Genomic DNA, 21,744 nt, shown 5'->3' on the forward strand with positions numbered 1-21,744 from the left:
TGGAAGTGGACTGGTAATAAAAGATAGTCCCATTTGTCCTGTGAGTGAGGAGGGTAAGAAAGTTGCTGGAATACTGAGCACAGTGACTGTTTCACGTGTCCACTAATGAATGTGCTTCCATCTGCCATCCTGAAAGAGCAGAGAAGCCTTTCCTTTGCCATAAAAACCTCGTGAAGTGTTGCCTTGTGCATTTGTACTGACTCAGAACTCTGAAGAAGATGGCAAATATTAGATGGTTTTAAAGAATAAGGTATTTTATTCTGGAAATTCATCTTCATAACAACGTGTGCAGAAAATGACTGACAATCACTAAAACCACAAAAAGGTTCATGAAAACAAAAGGATGACTATTTACACTAACTTACTACCACAAACAACAAAATACCTGAAACAGTTGAGGCAGTAAATATTCCTTTCATGTCTTGAGAGATTATTGAACAATAACTTGACATTGTACTGACACATACCAACAGGGGTTCAAGATGTTTAGATAGCCCTGACCAAGCTGTACACTGCAGGAGGCCAAAAGATGTTGGCTATACACTTATGTGAACTATGTCTCTCTGTTGTTTTGACTCATGAAATTGATCTCTTACAGGGAACTTTAGGAAAAGTGTTTCAGTATGAAAAAAACAAAACCCTCTACAAGACAATGCTTTGATATCTAAAGCAGTGATCTTATCGAGAACTATCTCAAATGCTTTCTCTGCTCCCCATCGCATTTGCATCTAAACAGAAATTAAGGATGAAACCGAGAGTATCACATACTGCTTTTAAATATTTTAAAATCCTTAATTTAGGTTTGTGAATTACTGCATGTATACAAGAGGTATTTGCCAATAAGCATACTTAGACAGTAAAAAAATACCTTAACGTTTATAGCTAATTTACAAATATTCCAACACAATAGAATTGAACCATACATAAAGCTGCTGGCTTTATGCAGGAAATGCTAGTTCCAGAGGCTGGAAAATGAACAGCAGTATGTAACTGAGCCCTTGTTAAAGGTATTCATCAAAACCCAGAGAAATTCTTGTTTGCACCTGTCCCCTATACTATCTATTTTTTTTCCTCTCTCTGCTTCTGCTTCTACTGCGTCTGCTTCTTTCTCTGTGTTCCACTTTACTGCACTTGTCCCCATAGCCGTCTCTACATTTTCCCCTCTCTCTGTGTACATCTGTGCTGGGGCTTCTGGTGTCCTTTTTCCTGTGCCGCTCTTCACCAGGGCTTTGACTTGGACTTCTTCTTATGTGCCTTTGCCTGGAACTGCTGTGATTTGAGCACGGGCTTCTCCTGCTCCCTTCATTCATGTTTTGGCTTCTACTATCCTTCTCCTTTCTTTCAGTGTCTCTCGTGTTCGTGCTATGGTATCTGCCTGTGGACTTTCTTTCCCCCTCACAGGAGTTCCATTTGTTGTTCTCTGCAGAACTATCTCGCTTTAAAAGCTTGTACTTCTCCCTGTCTTTGTCCTTGTTACCGTGACTACTGGAGAGATCTTCATAAAGTTTTTCCTTCCTCGTTTTTGCCTTTCCTTCTGAATCGCTGCTGCTGCTGCTAGCCTCTGAAAACTTGTCTTTTTTCCTTTTCTTAGACTCCATCTTCTTTTGTGCTGCTTTATCTCTGCTGTCAGTCTCGCTGTCACTGCTGCTTACTGAAGTCTCACTGGAGGATGAGGAAGAGGATCTCTTCTTATGTTTCTTGTGTTTACTTTTGCTTTTTTTCTTTTGCTGCTTTTTCTTCTTTCTATCTTTCTTTTTCTTTTTCTTCTCTAGACGATCCAACTTCCTTTTGTTTTCAAAATAAAAGAGTGGCACAATCAGACATGTTAAGATATACTAGATTACAAAGTCATTGTCTTTCAAAGTTCACTACTTCTGATGACCTACACAGTAAATACATTCTTTTTTATAAAAATGCATTGAATTATTTTCCTTTTTCAGCAAAGTTTCATTTTAAAACTTCTAACCTGCATACCATAGTATGTAAACCACAGCAGCTCCCTCAAAACAGGAATAATATTATTTTTTAATTCTTTAATTTTCAAAAAGATAAGTAAGAGATGACAATTTAGGCCTTTTAACTAGGAATAAATACATTCAGTAGTGCTTTTTTACTCCTTGCCAAGCTGCTCTGGAGACTTGGAAAATCATTGCTGCTTTTATTTATGCATTTTAAAAAGGTATTTTGAAAATGAAAAAATGCAATTAGTATTCACTTTCTATTAATGATGAAAACAGAGACTAAAACATATGTCTTTGAGTTCTTTAAGCAAATAATACAGATATTTCCAGTAACCTCTTTTTTCATGACTAGAAACTTACATTTTCTATCTGTAAATATACAATATTCCATCATGCACATGCATACTATTTGACTACTTTCATGTAGTTTTTATTTTGCTTTCTGTATTTATGCTCAGAAAATCAGTGAGTGAATAGTGAAACTGCTTCCAGTGTATTAAAAGAAATCCCTTCAGACTAATAAAGCCTAAAGGACCCAAATATTTACTAAACTTCAACTTCTAAAATATAAAGGATTATAAAAATTTCAATGTGTTGGGCCAGCAGAAGTTCAAACAAAAATAACATTTTAAATTACTCTACATACACATTCCTTACTTATAAGGAACATAAAACATGTTGAATGTTTTCAGAGAATTATTACATATGTGAATACCATATGTACCTACCTACTACCTGCTTAGCCATTCACCTTTCCCTCCTCCCCTTCCACTCCCCACATACGTGACATCTTTTATCCTAAAAGCTTGTTTTAGCTGCATGCCTCTATGGGATCTACCTGCCAGTAGTTAGTATTTTTGATTTTAAACCTTTTGAGATGATGTCAGGATAACGTTGAAAATGAAGAGAGAAAAAACCTTTTAGTCACCTGGCACACAACATTATTTGGATAAAAACAAAGCATGGGAACCTCATTAACTGAGACCCACAGGGAGCAGTAAGCTGCAAGCCCTGATACAAGCACAGGGTGCAACTGGGCCAGCCTTGGCATTGGGGTACAGGGTCGGGTTCAGTTCAGCCACAGGGAGAAGATAAACTTTGTCAAGTTGTAAACCAGTGAACAAGAGCACAGAATTTTTTATCACAAGAGAAGATACTGCAAACAACAGAGTGCAGAATAGTATTAAATTAGCAGCACAGCATCTCTAGTGAGCCAATTAGTATTTCAGTATCCCAGTTAAACTGGAAATGAGCCCCAGTCAAAGGCATCAAAATTAGATTAAAATAAAACAAGTTCTAAAACAAGTTAAAACAATCATGCTACATAATGCCATTTGTGGTCAAGTGTATGTTAAACTAAGCTGATTTTCTTCTGTACTGATGGTGCTAAAGGGCACCAAAGAGTCACAGTGGCAATCATGGATGTAAATCAGAACTACTGGTGATATATATCCCCTCCATTAAGTACCAGACCTACCTTAGAAGTTTTTGTTTTTGTTTGGTTGATAGTGATTTTAAAAATTCAACTTCTGGGTCATCATCTCCTTCACTTGTAACAAACTCCTAGAAAAATGCAGTAAGACATTAGGTTCTTATAGATAAAAAGAATATATTCATTCAGATTTCTGTTTTAAAAGTGGTGCCCCTACATACCTTATTATTGCACAGACACAAATATATTTGTATTACTAAGTCAGCCTAAGACATTGGTTAGAACAGAGTACCCACTACCAAGTGAAAAACCCCGACATTCTCTCTCAGAGCTGAGTAGGTGTTATAATGTGGGGGCTATACAACAGGAGTTATTACTAACACATGAAAAAATCACTGCTAGGGAAAGAAACATTTCTCAAATAGTTAATAAAAATGAGCTGATTTCGAAGCCCACGATTCCCCAGGATAAGTCACTCCATTGTTATCATGCTTGGATGAATAGGCAAGACACCAGTCCTGCTCAAACTCACAGTAATTTAAGCAAATTACTTTTCTGTCTCGGTTTAGTCATTAGGAAAATGGGTAACACATCTACTTCACTGTTGTGTTATTAGTCTTTAAATGTGCACAAAGTCTTCTAGCAATGCAAAATACTGTAATCATATAATCTACATACAGTAACACAATCAGCAAAGCAAAACTACTTTGAAGACCCTGAATTCCTCAAATTATGTGCATCTGGTATACCACAGTTCTCCACAGTGATGTTTTTAATTTTAGCCGTACTCAGAAGACGAAAGAAGAAATAAAGATTAAAAAGCTCTTACAAAGAAACCCCAGCACACCTAACATAAAGCAAACATACTGATATCAATACGATTCACTTAAGAGTGCCCATATGCTACATTTTTGGGGGTACATAGCTTTTTTTAAAGGCAAAGGTACATCTGTCCATGGAGACACAATGAACTGCTGATTTACTGAAGATTTCAAGAGCAGCTTGTGGTCATCCCCTCTTTACTACTGGTTTGACTATACTGCCATAAGAACAAAGGTTACTTCAAGGAGTGTATATTAATCTTTTATTTTACAGTTTTATTCAGGCACCTCAATTAGTAATATACTTTGAGCAGTCTAAGTACATTTTCACTCCCAGAAAAAATAACTCGAACAATAGTGAATCAAGTAAAAAAACCCTTCAGATATAGCATTTCTGGCAGTAATTATTTGTGCATACTGCCTCAAACTTCATCCAAAGGGTAGCACTGTATTACAAGAATGCAGCAGAAGCCCTAACCACCCCATTATGAAAAATTCAATTTCTAGTCACCCAGAAGAGGGATTTAATTTATTATATGTGATTTAAAAAGAAGTAATTTATGGTTCACCATTCTGGACAAAACAAAGCTGGAAAACTAAATTTTCTGACATTTTTCTACTGGTATAGCTCTTCAGCTTTCCTATGGATATGCATATTTGAAAACATTAAGTAACAATTCACAAGCAATCACATTTAGATTTACAGACATTTTCAGCTTACTGGTAAAAAGATATTACCTGTGATGGATCATTTGCGGTCAAGTTTCTCCCCAGTACATTTTGTTTCAGTGCAAACCCACTGTTTCTCATCTCCGCTATTAGCTCCGAGGGGTGCATTGATGGCCCTGTTCACAAAAATCACAGTTTGAATGTATCATTTATATCTCTCTACCTTTTTTGGACTCCACAGTAGGAATTCAGTTGAAGCTTTGTTAAGTAAAATCACAGCTAAATCAACTCAATAATCTTCTGCTGAGCAAATAATCAGATATGATTTTCTAAAACAGCAGTCTGAAGATTCAGAATGGAAAATAATTGCATTTTTCTTTAAGTACAAGGGGATTCTCTTATGTAACTTTGTCATGTTGAAAACAATATATTAGATAAGTCTAGTAATATATTTTTATTATAGTAAAAAAGCACAGGAGATCTAAATAAAGCATATTAAATAAGACTCAGGTACCTCCTCTCCTTTAAAACAATGAGATAATGAGCCTCTAATATGTCACTACTAAGTCATTTTTCATAATGACATAAATTTTTGCACTTCAATGTATAAATAAACATTAGAAAAATATATATGGAATATGAAAAGTATCTATGTCCTTACTTATTCTAGGGGTTGCCAAATATATGTAGCCTCTAAACTGTTATCTCCTTAGAGATTTTTGGTTTTATTAGCTTAAAAAACATGCTGTATTTTTCATTAGAGTAGGTGTTGGCATTAGGCACATGATTTTGTTCTTTGCAAGAATCTAACAAGGAGTAAAATATGTATTATGGATGTATTATGGATCATTCAGACTTGACTGCATAATTTACAAACCTTGTAACTCACTCTTATGCTTTAATTGAATCTCTGTGATCATCACAATGTTGTGTACTTGTCTGATTAGGTACTTTTCTTCACCCTAAGTATCCACTCTCTTGTGAGGTCACTTCCAGTAAATTTCCTTCCCAGTTCCTTCACTAACCTTACTGTCAATGAACTGTGTAAGGTAAATCTAAATTAAAAGGAATGTAACAAAGGGCATGGAGCACATGTTCGCTATTACTTCAGTAAACTACTGTAAATGATAAGATTAATTAGCCTTATGAAATGTACTGATTCTGCTCTGTGGTTAAAGACTTTCTTAGTTGTAAGACTGACAAAACTCAGAGATTTTAACTCAGAAAAGCAAGGAAAAATAAAGTGAGATTTTTGCTATAGAAAATATATGCAAAGTTATATAGCATTTTCTCCAAAGATGTAACCTTTTTCTTAGTTTTCCTACATTATATATTACATTACAGAAACAAACAGGTCTACATGTAAAGCAGGCAGGAATAAAACAGAACTTTGGAAATGGTTTAAGGACCCCCTGCATTAATGACATTCTTTTCACAAGTTCCTTATTTTTCCAGGCAAAAGAATTTTCAAATGAGATACCTTTTAGTCCTCCCTGGAGTTTACAGTTTTCTTAAGTAGGGGGTTATTTCCCATCCCCTCTGTACTCTACCCAAAGTGCTTTTTCTTTTTGTGTGTTACAGTGTAATTGCAAGCTCACAATTAATGAATGTGTTTAGGCCCCAGTGTCTACAATTTGGCATGTTTCAAATTTCACACCTTGGTATGCTTGCTGAAATCTACTCAGGCTGGAACAGAAACTAATATTAGACAGACACCTATTGACAGAATTTGTCACCAGAAGAGGCCTTGATTTGAAAAGTCCATATAAAACAACCATACAATTCAGTCAGAAACCCTGTATGAGGAAGCCAAATGGAGACAAAGCATAGAGTCATGAAAGATTTCTCCACACCAAGGAAACAAAACACTTGACCAATTCAAGCCTAGAATACCTCTATTATTCAAAGGCAGTTCCTCCCTATTATTCAAAGAGCCACTGCCTACAGAAGTAACTTTAACTTCTTAGGTATTCCTCGTCAGTGTTTCAGCATTGTACACATTTTGGTGTGTATCCAATACCTAATTGTTCTTATTAGTGTGATTAGATCAATAGAGAAATGCAACTTGTCCAAATCTACACAGCAGACTTGCTAAAGAACCAAGACAGAAGCCCCAACCTTGTGGGTCCCTATATGGACTCTGGTCAGAATTGAGACCGGAGAGACATGAAGGCACATTGGCCTTCAAAAGCACAATTCAAATCATTTTCCAGAAGCAAACCTTTTTGGCACTCTTTGTATATAGCACTGGCAAGAGGCAAGCAAAATAATTTCTTATTTTTTAAGAAAAAGCTTGTAATGAATGCCCAACACTACTGATTTTTGTGTATCTGTTTCCTTGTATATTAATGATGCCAATAAGAAATTCACAGCTCCACCTACAGTATTTTAGTTGCAACCCAGTATTACCATGATAAGGACAGTTACCAAACTACTGTTATTCCTGTTTTGTGGATATATACAAGCTGCATCAAATGGCAGCCACAGAAACTTGAGACTAAAGTTTTTTACTAATTAAATTATTCCTGTTTTGGTCCCCCTACAATTGTGAGGAAAACAGTCATTTAGGTTCAGCCAAGCTTGTGAGGAGATGCAAGAATCTCCAAGAAGCTTCATTAAGTATGTTATTTTTACTATAACTAAAGGTTTTAGAAAACACTAGGAAATGAGATTCAGAAAATAAACCAACCCCATAAATGGAAGTAGAGTCAAAACACAACCCTATTTCACAACTCTTGTGTGTGGAGACCCCAGCCAGGCATGACATGGGCAGCTGTCCATAGTGGTTGATTATGGAAGACACTTCCTTGCAGTATGGCATCTTCACAGTTTAAAAAACATCAGCATTTTTGAGAGGATGAAACAGATGAACCTGCTTATACTTTTAACAATGATGCCACTGAGCTTCTCAGAAGTTCTGCTGCCCAATGACAGCAAGACATCTGTAGAGACACAGTAAGGAGAAAGCAATCTCTGATCTGGGAAGTGTAAAGAGACTGTTTTCTACCTGGTTACAAGACCAGGCTGATAAGTTCAATTAGGACATCATATTTGACAATGGCTGCACAGCTTAACTGCAAACCTCTATTACTACCTGCTTTCTGCAACAGAACAATTAAACTTCTCTGCTCGGAATCAAAGGCATCCAATGCTGGGTGACTTTCTTCTCCCAACCATACCTCAACAGACTGCTTTTGATTTATATTTTAATTATGCTGATAAGCAGATCTGACTTTCTTTGAAATATCAGTGACAGGTTGAGGTCTCTCAGGATTCCTGGGCACAGCTATTTCATGTGACAGCATTGAGGTGTGTAACATGCTTCCTTTTGAGATGCTTTTCCACAGAGTTCTAAAAGATGCCTGAATCTGTGAGTAAACAATCACATTCTCATTCCCACATTATAAAATGTAATAGGGGATTTCTCCTGGCTAATGTAAATGGGAGAGACCAAGCCTGTAAAAGAAACCCTAAAAACTGAACCTCACTTAACAGAGATTTGAAAAAACCAACTTTTGGCTTCCCTATTAAGTAGTTAAAGTTTAAACTTTGATGCCAGCAGGTTGTCTGGTAATCCAAAGTGGTAAATCTTTTCAGCCTGCCTTTGGCTTATGACCACAGCTGTGTCTTCACCCTTCAAGACTGTCAGAGAAAGCAGTACTAGGCATACCTGGCAGCCCAATGCTGCAGCTGAGTCATTAACAGTAAAACAGATGGTAAGACTGAGCTGAGAGGCTCTCAGTTGGCTAAAATCTTTGGCTATGATGATAGCTTATTATTTTTGAACAGCATCCATCAACTTGCAGACTCACTCCTACATCAGGCACAAAAATCCTTTACGTGTTATGAAAATCAAACTCCTCATATAGGCATTCCTCACAGACTTGTGAGACAGCCTGAGAAGCTAACTCTGTGACCTCGTGCAGGTGAAAACATCTGGAGATATTATACTATGAGCTGGCAGAACTTTAGATACAGGAATCCTATAAAAATAGCTGATTGCTACAACTTCTGACAACTAGTCCCTCAGCATTCTTTCATCAGCAAACTAAAAATAAGTTCAAAGTTACAATGTTTCATCATCTGTTTCTTATTCTTCCTGAAACAAGTCAAATACAGTACCTTGCTATTTTTGAATATGACTGTAAAGGTTATTTTCTGAAATTTGCATTTTGATAGGAAAAAAAAAAAGATCTTCAAAACTTTCCCAGATGCCACTCGGCTAAAACTAAACCATTTATCTGCTTTAAAACTAATTCATAGTCTTGGAAAAACTTTTTGTCATATAGTGTAATTAACTACTTGTGAATGTGACATTTATTTTTATGCATTAAGACAACTGACAACTTCTTATATTTTCTGTAGTTACAAGTACTTAACATTATACAAGGGCTTACACAAAAAAGTCTCCATCCTTAAATAGTTATAGATTTTTAAAGGGGTTTTTTTTTTTGGCTATTGTAATTCTCAAGAAACAGTGTTGTCATGCAAAGAGGTTATAGTTTCTTCCTGCTTCTTACTTTCCACAGAAATTCTTGCTGCACTAATTCTCTCTGTTATCTTCTGTTCAAGACACTATTTAAGGATACAATTTAGATAGCTCAGCTGACTCAAAGAGTTGGGTACAAAATCTAGAAACTCAAAACATGCAATAAGTGTGAAGATCTGAGTCTTCACAAAACACTACCCAAAAGCTTGACAGCTTTTGGTGCATCTTTATAATACTTATAAAATTACATTACAGAAGAGATGTAGCTAGGTTTTTTTCTCAGGTATATATGAGCATCGATTACACTGGATTGCAGAAGAATAGGATTTCCACAACATATTGTAAACTTGCTTTTTTGGAACAAGGAGCACTCCCAATTTCTCATCACACAACTGACATGAATTAACATAATCAGTTCTGCTTCTACTAAGCCATCAGGAAGGGAATACAGTTCTGGATTTCAATTACTTAAGTGCCTGCCTTACAGCAAGCTCTCCCACCCCACATTACTGCCCCACACCTGTCCCAGAAACCAGAGAAACCTATAGCTGCAATAAATTTTCTGTTCTGCCTGTACTTCTCTTGATGCTACAAATGCAGAGTGCACGTAAGACTCTTATTTTCAGAAAGTTTTCTCTGGGAAGCATGGGCACCCTTAGGAGAGCAATGCCAGCTGTAACACACCATCCAGCAGGCCTCCATTACAACATGCAAAGCACATCTTTTCTAATTATTCAATATGAGGGAGCAGTATGCTAAAACACTTTGTCATGACTACTGTGATTAAATACCACATTTTCTGCAATAGCTTCAGGGGCAGTGAGGACAGACCATCAAGTTTTGTTTGCCAGTATCACCAAAAATAGCAGTTCTACTTCCGCCTACCCATGATGCACAGTCTTGATAGTATTTGCCCAATTTACTGATAAAAGCTTTCACTACTGTCACCAGTGCAGATAAGCAAACTGAATTATTCTTTACAATCAATCAGGTTTTAAATGGTTTTTTATTGTGGAATATAAATGGAAATCAAAGACATAAGAAACAATAACACTGTAAATGTGCCATCTTTGGCAGGGGAAATGACAATAAGCAGTTTTAGTTACATTGTGGCTGCAGTTACAGAACTATAATATATTAAACAATGTATGTATGTTTTGGTTTGTATTCTATGTATTGTTACAAAATTAAATACAGTACACTATTAAATAGAGTACACTATATAAAAGTTACTGGAAAAGGGTAGAAAATACTGGAAAAAGTAGGCTCTTCATGGTGTCATTTTAATTCCAACTATTCACCTTTATTTTAACCACCGCTCATTTTGCACATCATCAGTATTTAGAATATGGCTTTAGAACAAGATTTTCTCCTTTTCTGAAAATGTGTTCGGGCATGGGATGTCTTTTAGGTTCCAAATGTGATAATTTTAATCTAAAAACATCACCATCAGCACACCATCACACTTCTGACTTGGTAAGAGAGGTAATTTACATGAAAATGTAAACATAGCAAACTTGTGTATCTGCTGTCAATTTGCCAGTTTATGTCACAGTCAGCAAACTACATGCTACCATGCTTAAAACTTAATTCATGAATCAAGGACAAGATACTCTCAAGGCTTCTCTTTTATTGCTACACATTTTTTGTTAGCAAAGTAGGCCTAAAGCATGTTGTCACCATCCTTTCTCCTAGGCAGCTTGGACCACATGAGGTCATACCTCCTCCAAACTGAAATTTATTTATGGTTCTCTACACAACAGTGGTACTAAAGCCATGCTTTGCTGTGGAAAAGTAGATAAATAAATACCTGCAGAGTACAAAAATACCTCTTTTGAATTAACTAGGCTTTTGAAAATATTCTGACGCTAGCACACAACCACATGAAGGATAAATATACTCTGAATGCAGAATGCTACCTTTTTTGGGTAGTAGCAAAGACATAACATATGATACAATGCTTTTTAGGTTTTGCTTTAAAAGACAAATTAACTTAAAATTAGAATAGACAGTTGTGTCAATACATCCATATACTTTCTTGTTCTGTCCACCGAGTTTTCTATGGCTTTTGTTAATATGGAAATTGAGCAAAAATGGAAAAAAATTACAGACTGAGCTTAATCACACTCCATAGTCTGTGAACTTTTACTGAGGTTGTGATAGAGATGAGAGTAGACACTTATTTTATCTACAGGACAAAGAACTATAATCAAAATTATGTGATCATGACACACAGTAAGTTCATGCTGCCTCCACTAATTCAGAATCAATCATCTTTTACTGATAATTTTTTCATCTATTTCAGAGATGAGTGCATTCAGACCATATTTACACTTCAAAGCAACTGCAGCAGTTGGCATTGAGAGAAATCAATGACTAAAACCTCTGGCTTTTAATTAGCTCTTCTTCAGAGGGCCTGCAGTTTAACTGTATTTAACACTTTAGCACAGAATTTCGGTGTAATTTGCCATGCTTTTGTGATATGGTATTTCAGAGAAACCTGAGTTTCCTTTTTATTTTTTTGGAGTAGTAAAAGCCATTTAATATTATCAAACTGCTATTGGAATCCATATTTATCACTTAAATGCTAAGCACAAGATTTCTAATAGAATCTGTATCTTATGCATTCACAACAAATGCCAATGCTTTTGAGACATAAATGGAGGATTATTCTAAAATGTGACAGTTCTTAAACTATGTGAAGATTTAGTTAAGGTTCCTACTGTTCACAATCAAAGGTCTCAGCTGCAGATCATAAAGGAAGGTTTCACACACTGTACCTTTCTACGGATGACCATTTATACAAATATTCACAGTTAATATATTCAAATACCTTTTCTGGGTTATAGCAAATTCAAAAGAACATTTTTTAAAAATTCCTGCATTCCCCATACAATGCAGACTTTTCTCTGTTGGGAGAAAAGGTACCATATTTGTCACTGGGAAACTGCCGTGAGATGCAGACAATGTAACATAAACATAGATTTCATTTTTTGCTGTCTCCCCATGACTGGTAATTTCAATGATTACTCTGGAAAGGTATTTCACCTAAAAGCTTAAGATCAGTGGAACACACTAAGTCACAGACAGATGGAAACAACACCCACAGTTAGTTTAGGGGCACTCAGGAGATGAAAAGAGAGGGTGCAAACCCCAGAACTGGGTAATGAGCCTTTAGAAGGCTGCACCTGCACAGCTATACCCGAAGTGGTTTTATCTTGGTAGACCATAAGACACTAGATACACATACACACTGCTCCATTCGAATTTTACCCTCATTTGCCTGAATTTTCCAGAGCATGCTAAGCACTTTACAGCACTTTTTCCTTAGTAATTCCATCCCATGGCTCACATATAGAGCCAGTCAGCTGTAAAAAATGCAAAGTAGTCCACAGCAGAGGAGGATGCCCCACACTCTCCAGGCTTAGCTTTCATAAGCCAAGAGTACAAGAACATATTTTAACCTTACCATCCCACTTCTAACTATGCTGTTCATACAATTTGAGACACTAGCCTCACTTGCTAAGATAGTGTACCTTTCTTCATAAGAAAGGAACAGATACTGGGTTCTTTGTTCTAAAAACTATATAATAAAAGTTGTAAGCATTCAAGCTTTCATAGCTTTTCAGTAATCCCTCCCCCCATCTGCCCAAACCATCACTGAACAGGACAGATTGTTTGCAGGAAAGAAGGGAAAGGAAAAAAATATTCAGTTTGTCTTAACTTCACCTGACCAAGAAAGTTGCAGGCAATTTTGAAGTGAAACAATAGTATTATTTCAAAACACTTTGCACAGGACACCTAATGATCTCTGTTCCAACCAAGTTAATGGCTTTTCAGGATTCACAAACCTCACAAATCCCAACAGATGCTCCTGGTTAATGAAAAGAAAGGATTGTAAAAACAGGCAAACTTTGAGATGCTAGTGAGCTGGTTTTTTTACTGGTATGCATTCTACATTTTCTACATGCATATATACACAGTGGCATGTAAACTCAGAAGCACAACCGGTATTTTCATCTGGAGGGAACTTTGAAAGTTAGGATTTTATCAGCAAAACACTCTGTAAATCACTTTAGCCCAAAGAAGAATTTTGATTGCCTAATTTACCTTTGTAAAGGAGAAGCAAATCTTCTAAGTTGGTCTCTGTAAGCCTCACAGCTGGAACATTCAAACAGTACTTTGCAGTTTTCAGCGATCAAAGTTACTTTATATCTAAAACTAAGAATTTCATAATAGAAATAATGCAACACCAGGGGGTGCAGTTATCATGCAATAATTACACTCCTGGGAGATTACAGACAAGGCTGTACCCCAGGGGTGTGATTATCCCATGATAACTACATCCACTGAAATTGCCTTATTGAAAAAATAATCTCTAGTCACTGGTGAGATATTATTCAATAGGTGCTTTTTAATGGTAAGGTTATTATTTTTTTTGCACGAATTACCAGCTAGATTAGTAAAATGGTCCCAGAAGCAAAATAACCAAGCCACCATGCCCAAGTTAAGGTACTGATTGTACCTATTTTTGTTTGCTGAAGCACTGCAATGTATGTCAGATCTTGAAAGACAGCAGAAGACAGTTCTGTGCCACAGACACCCTGTGCCCTGCAGTGGTTTCACTGGAGGAAAATGAAGGCTGTGACTGGTCTTTGCACACAAAATATTCAACACCAAATCTGACACAGCAATTGCCAACCAGTTCTATGTGTCAAGAGGAACATTGCAATGTAGTCTGCACACCACATTAAAAGACAGCTATTCTTCTGCTGAAATGACAGAATCACAGCTTATAAGATTTATGGGAGAGAAAAAGCCTATATTGGACATGATATGGGGGGGAAAAAAATCTCAATTAATTATTCTTCTTTTTCCCTATGGAGAAACAGAGCAGGAACTTAGCTAAGTCAACTAAATCAGACACGAGTTTCACTTTTATTTACTTGCAGTCAAATGTTTCCTCTGATGCTGAAAAAAATAATGAACCCAAACAAGACATTTTGTTTCACTCTTTCTGAAGCAGGAATAAATTAGAACAAAACAAAAACTGAACTTGTATCAAGGCCTGCTACAAACCTTTGACAGGGAAGCCAGACCATTTTTTAAAACCTACTTCTGCAGAAATTAGTGATGTCAGTGTCCTTAGCACACCAGATTCAGAACCATGAAGCCAAACGTTCCCACAGCCTGACTGGGCAGAGATTCATCACCAGCCAGGATGCTCAGCAGCACATGGACCAGAGCCTTCCAGCACTGTGCTGATGCATGGTGTGCTCCAGCAAGGGAGAGTATTTGCAAAGTTGGAAGAATTCTAACCTAACTTTAGTTAGGGCAACTACCACGCACTGCCAAAAAAATTATTCCACTCAATTTGCATGAAAAGAATGTAAGATTAACTTCTATTAGGATGAAAAGGTTATAAATCAGAAGAAATAATGCACTACCAAGTAAGTAACTTCAAAGCAATAGAGCTGTTTCCAAAGAACATAAAAAAACCCCAAAGATTTGCTCTTTAAAAAAATGTTTAGTTATTTAGAACTTAAATTTGGTCCTTTCAATACAATTAATTTCATAAACTAATTGGAATTCTTGTACATTGACTGCTGTACTAAAATTTTCCTCGTTGTACCTGTATTTCTTAGCTGTACCCTTTCATTTATGGGGCAATATTTATATTTCAATTTCCTGAAACACTAGCTAGAAAGAAGTTTACCACTACTTCTTAAATAAGACAATACTTCCTAACCTTTGAAAGTACTATATGCTCTAATAATTTAGCATTAGCAAACATTTAGCATTTAGCAAACATTTTTCAACTTTTTGAGAGTTCATTGCAAATGAATTTTTACACACTGAGTTATTAAAAAGCCCAGTTAAATAAATTTAGCACACACCCCAGACCTGCTGTATACTAGCAGTAATCACTGCCTATCCTTGAAATCCCTATTCACTGCTCTGTTCAGAGACATGTGTTTTAACCTCTACATTTTAGAAATGAACAAACAGCTTCAGAAAAATTGAACAAACTCTACCTGGTCTCAGAAGCCAAGTGTTTTGCACTTTTTTTTTTTCCTGTTGCTGACAACCAAAAAACTGAAAACTGTGGACTATTTCCATGTTTTTTTACCAGCTTTCTAAGCATGAGGAGACACTTATGATATGTGGAGGAGGGGGTGCTTGGGAAGCAATTCATGTGCAATTCAACTTGTTTCAAGTGCAAAGGATTTTTTTAATCATCAGTTCACAAAACACAGAACAGTTTCATAAAAGGATGATCTCATTGAAAGTCTCTGTCCCTTCCAAAGAAGTTTTTTTCTGGAGTTCTAGCCAGCCTAAAGAACAGTGTGGCAATGGACATTTTTGCAGTACTATGAAGCAATAAAAAATAATCAGGAATTTAGTCTAGAAAGCTGCTCAGGAGTGCAAGCAATTATTGATAAAGAGAAGCAGGAAGAAACAGAGCTTGAGGAGGTGTATTGCACAGAGCAATAGAAGAAGGTTCTTGGAGGTGGAAACAGAGGCAGCAGAGCCAACTGTGGATCTGCAGCACTGTAACAACTGGGCTGAACTCTCAGCAATGCAAAGTAATTGCTCCCATCCCAGCCAACACAGCACTGTCAGGGTTTCAACAACAACAAAATACCTCATACTTTTTTAAAAAACACGTGGCACACACTTTAGCATACCATGTGGATGGTATGAGTCTTAAGAGAAGCGGTGAATTCAAGAATTTGTGGTGTCACTTAACTGTAGTGCTTCATTTACACACATTTCCAGAAGTCATCAAAGGTGTGTAACTTAACTTGTTATTAAATCAGATGAAGTTTTAGAAAAGTTGATGAAAGGTTTGTATTCCTGAGGCTAGAAAAAGCAGACAACCTTTTATTTCATGCTGTAATTAATATTACCACTTTCTCTAAGCCTTGTATTTGCTATTAAATCAAGAACTTTAAGCTTTACCTACAGTGCTCTTACATAGTTTCCCTGCAAGAAAGAGAAAGTAGCAGTATCATTACAGCTGACTATTCAAATTCAAGAACAGTGTCTTACAAATTATATATACAAATCCTGATCTGTCGCCCACCCCTACTCCCTAAAAATCCTTGAGTCTAAGCTCAGCATAGCACACTGTCTTCTAAGTTCCAAAGTTGAAAATGAGAGGGCACTGGCACAGTCTGAGAACATCTAAGTACTTTAACACCATTTTCCTTCATGCAAAATTCATTACATATGCTAAATGCTCTCTTTAGGCTTAGAAAGATGGTTTGAAAAGCCATCTGGGGGACATCTCTTCAAGTGGGAAACACCCACAGCAGTCAAACGTTGCCTACACCTATATAGATAGCTCAGTAAGGTTTGAAACAAGCAGTTACTCTTCTACTGACACTGCAGAGTGTCTGTATTACACTGTAACAAATAATAAGGAATGTATATTCAGGTTTGTGCAAACACTAACAAATAATTTCTGCTTTTTCAACCAAACACCCTAAAATTGACCCACATCATTTGAACTGAGGTGTGCACAGTGAGTTCTGTAGCACAAAAGCATCTCTGACATGCAAGAGCTGCACAATATAATTCTACCATCCACAAATGCTCTAAGCACAAATTTTTTCTAAGATAAGAATCATGCAAGAAAGTGATTTAACTTGATAACCAACTGAACAGAAAGGCTGAACAAGTCAACTACAGGATGAGCAATACAATGGCATAATCATCAGACAATGCCTAAAAAGACAGGAGAGTAAGAGACACCATTTCCTTTAACTCTTCTAGGACTCATCCCAAAGAAACTATGGATCTATGTGACCTAATTCTGAAAAACAAGATTGTTGGTAGCCTAAATACGTAACAAAACTAGGAGCTGCTACATAAAGTAGATAATCTGAAGGAAGACAGAAGAAAAGCAGAAACCATGGAGTGTGTGCAACTCGACGCAATGGTATCCCTGCAAAATCCAAGACACAACTCGTGACTTAAAGGACAGTACAGCAAGGCTGAAGACTCATCCACGCTACCTGATGTTTCTTTAACATGCCCCAATTTTAAGAAACTTAGAAGTTTTACAACTTGGGTCAACTCACAGAAAAAATGTACTCTAGGCAAAAAAAAAAAATCAAATTGAATGTTTATACCCACTTATTCAAACATAATCCAGCACTAACTGCTTTGTGACTTCAATTGACGGGAGAGCTAATAGAAGAAAAAAAAATTGTACCTCGAGAAGCAAAAAGAAGTCAGATGAAGGGAAACCAGACATTTGGAAATCTAGGTTTCAATTGCTTATCCAGTTACACAATTACGTATTTTAAAAAAAGCCCACAAACCTCTCCTTTTTTCCCAAGAGATTAACAAAGATATAATGATATATTCCATCTTATCTAAGCAGTTTGCTTAAATCTGAACTGGGACAGTCTTTGACAATCCATTCACTTTTTTGGTGACACAAATTTTGTCATTCTGATCTACAGTCTCATTGCAGCTTCTCAGTTTTAGGCACAGATAGGATCAAAGCAATACAGAATTTTTTTTAAATGAGTTATTAATTAGAAGATTAGGTCCCTGCAATATGAAATAACTTACTCAAACTTGTGGATCCTACAATTGGAACTCATCGTTTTCCAGATTTCATCAACTCTCTGAAATATGATAAACTTAAACCTTCTAAAATGAAACATAATAAGCTCCCACCATATATGTCTAAGCAGAACTTTAAGAACCATTCACTGCCTACCTGAACCATCACTGGAGACTGAACTTGCATTGATTCCAGAAAGGCCAAATAAGGGACATTCTCGATCAGTGTTTATATGACCCCACTTGTGGCATTTAATGCATCTCACATTCCGCACCTAAAGGCAACAAAGCCAATTGACACCATTTAGTCACCAAGCGGCATAAGAGAAGCCTTTAAACCCACTGAAAAAGAGGTGATAAAATTAAGGGACTCCATGTGAAAGTTCTGCAGTCAGACAACGTTTGAAATACACCCCAGACATCCAGAGAGTGAAATGTATGTAACTTGCCTGGATACCAAAGGGCTGATCTCTGATATTCATATCATCCTTAGCGTATCTGTACACAAACACAAGAGAAAACAAATGCTCCATTCACCACTATTTTTTAAAAGACATCATATACAACACTACCTTTTGTTGATAAGTATGCACCCATTTCAGAGGTATAATTCCTGTAAACGTTGTTTTTAATGCGTTTTCAAATATGGATGTAAAAATCAAATGGAAATAAAGCTGAGCAAGGAAATAGTTCCAGGTTAACGAGTTTTCCTAATTACACGTCAGGACGTGACAAGATCACACAAGTGACCTGTTCAAAAATAAAACAGGGGAAAAAGGGGACAAAAAGAAAAGTATATGAAAAAAATTCAGATATCTTACTTTTCTCGAGGAGCGACTTTTTGCCATTCAAATTTGTATTCAGTCTCTCCTTCTTGCTATAAAACAGAAAACATCGTAAGTTTGAAGTTTTTCAGAGTACATTTTAAGCAAGCAAGAAGAAAACATAAAGAAATGTAATGAAATACCTCTTTTGTTTCCTCTTTGAATTTTCAGAAAGCATGCAAAGAAAATAAATGATGCATTAATTATATATGTAAACTCCAGATGGTGTTCCCCCCCAAGCAAAAGAAAAAACATTTTATGGTTTATACTAATCAATAGTGCAAATACTCAGGAAGTAGCTTTATATAAATAGAGTGCACTTACAAATAACCAGCCTCTAGCATACAGCTTTAAATTCCTGTAAATCCAGAATCACCTTCTAAAATTATGCTGATTTGTTACACAAATAAAAACTTGACTTTTGCAAGAGTAGCAACAATACTTACTTTTAAGATATTAAAAAGAAAGTTTAGCAATAATTGCTACTTTGAAATTGCAATTCCTCTAAGCTTAAGAGATTACTATTAGAGCTTCTAAAGTTAAATCATTGCAAAACTTGGTCTACAAGAATGAGTCCATCCAAGCATTTCCAAGTGATTTCATGCAAATGGGAAAGATGCATTTTAAAGGGAACATGTTTTCTCTTAGAGGAAATACATTTCCTTAGTTCTTTACTTACCCTCAGATCTTGCTAAAATTAAGTGATTGATACGAGTGTCCACCAGGTATTTAGCAACTTCCATTTACAACACTACTAAACAGTCATAGACTCACCAGACACAGGTCAGGCAGCACTTTTGACTACTGAATTTCAGCATTTATTACTTGTGTAACTTCTGATAAGTAATTTCTTGTTCTGGTATTTCCCATGTTTGACAAGCATCAAGCTGAATTACGGGTGTAACTTTTAAACAAAAGCAACCTGCTATTTCTGTAAAAGAGAGCAGGCCAAAATACAGGTTTGTGTTGTCTGAGTCATTGCCCTGGTCCTCCTCATCCAATGCCTTTATAATTGGCTAAAGAAGCATCCTTGGTTGAGGACAGAATTTACGCTGTTGCCTGGAAAGATATTTATCTGGTCTTTCCTTCACATTGAACTATTGCTTAAAAGTAAACCCAACCATTCTTTTTGAAAGAAATTAAAGCTTTGTGAGATCAAAATTATTACATACTGTATATATATATCTACATCTTTATCTATCTATATATCTATGCACATTCTTACAGAAATAATTAAAAAATCACACCTCCTATCATTATCTCACCACAAACGTGTTATTTTAAAGCAAATACATTGTGTTTGTTTCTTCAGAAGGTTTTTAGGTTCGCAGTACTATCTGCCCACAATCAGGAAATTGCAATACCTTTCTTTGCTCCAGGTGGTGCCTCATACATGAAATTAAGACCGTTCTTCACACGCTCATCACCCATAAGCAACCTAAATAAAAAGGGCAGTTTGGGGTGTTACACACAAAACAGTCACATTGGTAACACTCACCAAAAACAAAAAAACAAAAAAACCAGTGTGAAATTGCTGTGATAACTAGCATTTTTTCATTTGTTAATGTGAGTAATAAAATCTGAGTATCAAAAAACCTGAGAGACCAGTCAATGACTTTGCATGATCCATTGTGCACAAAAATCACACATTTCAATCTCAACTGAAAAGCAGTATGTCCAGAGTTATGAAAAACAGACTTCTCTGTGATACAAATGTATAATTATACAAGGTTACTGACTGTTGTGTGAAATGTAGCATATTTTGAAATTAACCAGAAGACAGGCACAAACCACTAAAGAACTTCTTGTGACTTCTGCTAAATCAGACATCACTTAATGGAGCACTGCCCTCTCCTACTACTACAGTCAATGGAGACAGTTCTTCAAATTGTTCACAGCAGTATCACCTTCACTACCATGAAAACAAGACAGGAGGAAGAAGGGAGCAATTTTAAGCCAATTCTCACCTATTATCATAGGATTCCTGTTCTTTCAGATACTGTTGCATTAATTCTTCTTGTTTCTTCTTATCATATGAGATTTTCTGTTCTGCCATCCATACCTAGATAAAATAATTAAGCTTCCACTTAAATACAAAAACTATTACAAATTACATTAGTGTATAAATAACTGGCTTACCCAACTGAAAATGCTTAACAAGGCATGGTCACCATTCTAACCACATAAAATGCACTATTTTCATATAGTATTTTTACAAATGAACTTCCCGCAACAGTAATTTTGAGAAACTTCAAGTTCTAACTTGAATGAAGTTGGAAAGATCTAACTTTCACACACTTACACACTGAAAAGACAGGAGAAAATTGTTAGCTCAAAGGGAAAAGTAGGTTCAGAAAACACCCTGTGGGTGCCTCTCTTCCCTGTAGCGACTCTTGCTCGGCGAAGTGTCAGCAGACCTCAAGCCCCAGCTCCCCAAGGGTGTTCCTGGCATGGGCCACGGTTCTGGAGAGGGCACCTGCAGCCAGCTCAGGCAGGTATGAAACGCTGGGAAAGCAAGGGCACATCGTGGCAGGTGCGGTTTTCCTGGACGGGGCACAGCGCCTATTTGTTCTGAGAATGAGGTGCTGAAAAGCCTGAGCCAGGAAAATGCGACAGTCATACACACGTGGGAACAAGAAAACGCGAAACTCCAAGTATTTCTTAACTATTTCCCTGCCTCCTCCTTCCTCTGTGCCCCAGCCCCGGTGCCACCCAGGAAGGCGAGGAGCACCACTCGGGCCGCTGCGGCACCGGCAACCCGTCCCCGCCGGGGCACCCCCGGCCGCCCTCACCTTCTTGATGTTGGACTTGGAGGCGGGGTGAAAATCCTTCTTGCACATGAAGTTGGCGAACGACTTTCCCATGGCGGCGGTGGAGCGGGAGCCGCCGGCCCCCGCACGGACAGGCACAAGCACAGGGACAGCGACAGCGGCGCTCCGGGGCGGCCGCGGCCGGGCCTTCCGGGTCG

At 37.0% G+C, this 21,744-nt stretch overlaps 1 protein-coding gene across 1 annotated transcript; it reads right to left on the minus strand.

The window, feature by feature from the left end:
* Positions 1-233: 233 nt before the first annotated feature.
* On the minus strand, positions 234-21,740 carry CIR1 (corepressor interacting with RBPJ, CIR1). The gene is made up of 10 exons (XM_059853149.1): positions 21,569-21,740; positions 20,744-20,838; positions 20,141-20,214; positions 18,920-18,933; positions 18,774-18,829; positions 18,402-18,450; positions 18,110-18,227; positions 4,953-5,059; positions 3,439-3,524; positions 234-1,785 (listed from the first exon to the last, which is right to left on the minus strand). The coding sequence occupies exons 1-10, from the start codon at positions 21,638-21,640 to the stop codon at positions 1,056-1,058; spliced, it is 1,401 nt and encodes a 466-aa protein (XP_059709132.1). The 5' UTR covers positions 21,641-21,740; the 3' UTR covers positions 234-1,055.
* Between the last annotated feature and the right edge of the window lie 4 nt (positions 21,741-21,744).

The sequence above is a fragment of the Haemorhous mexicanus genome, chromosome 8 (assembly GCF_027477595.1).
Source record: "Haemorhous mexicanus isolate bHaeMex1 chromosome 8, bHaeMex1.pri, whole genome shotgun sequence".
NCBI classification, from domain to species: Eukaryota; Metazoa; Chordata; class Aves; order Passeriformes; family Fringillidae; genus Haemorhous; species Haemorhous mexicanus.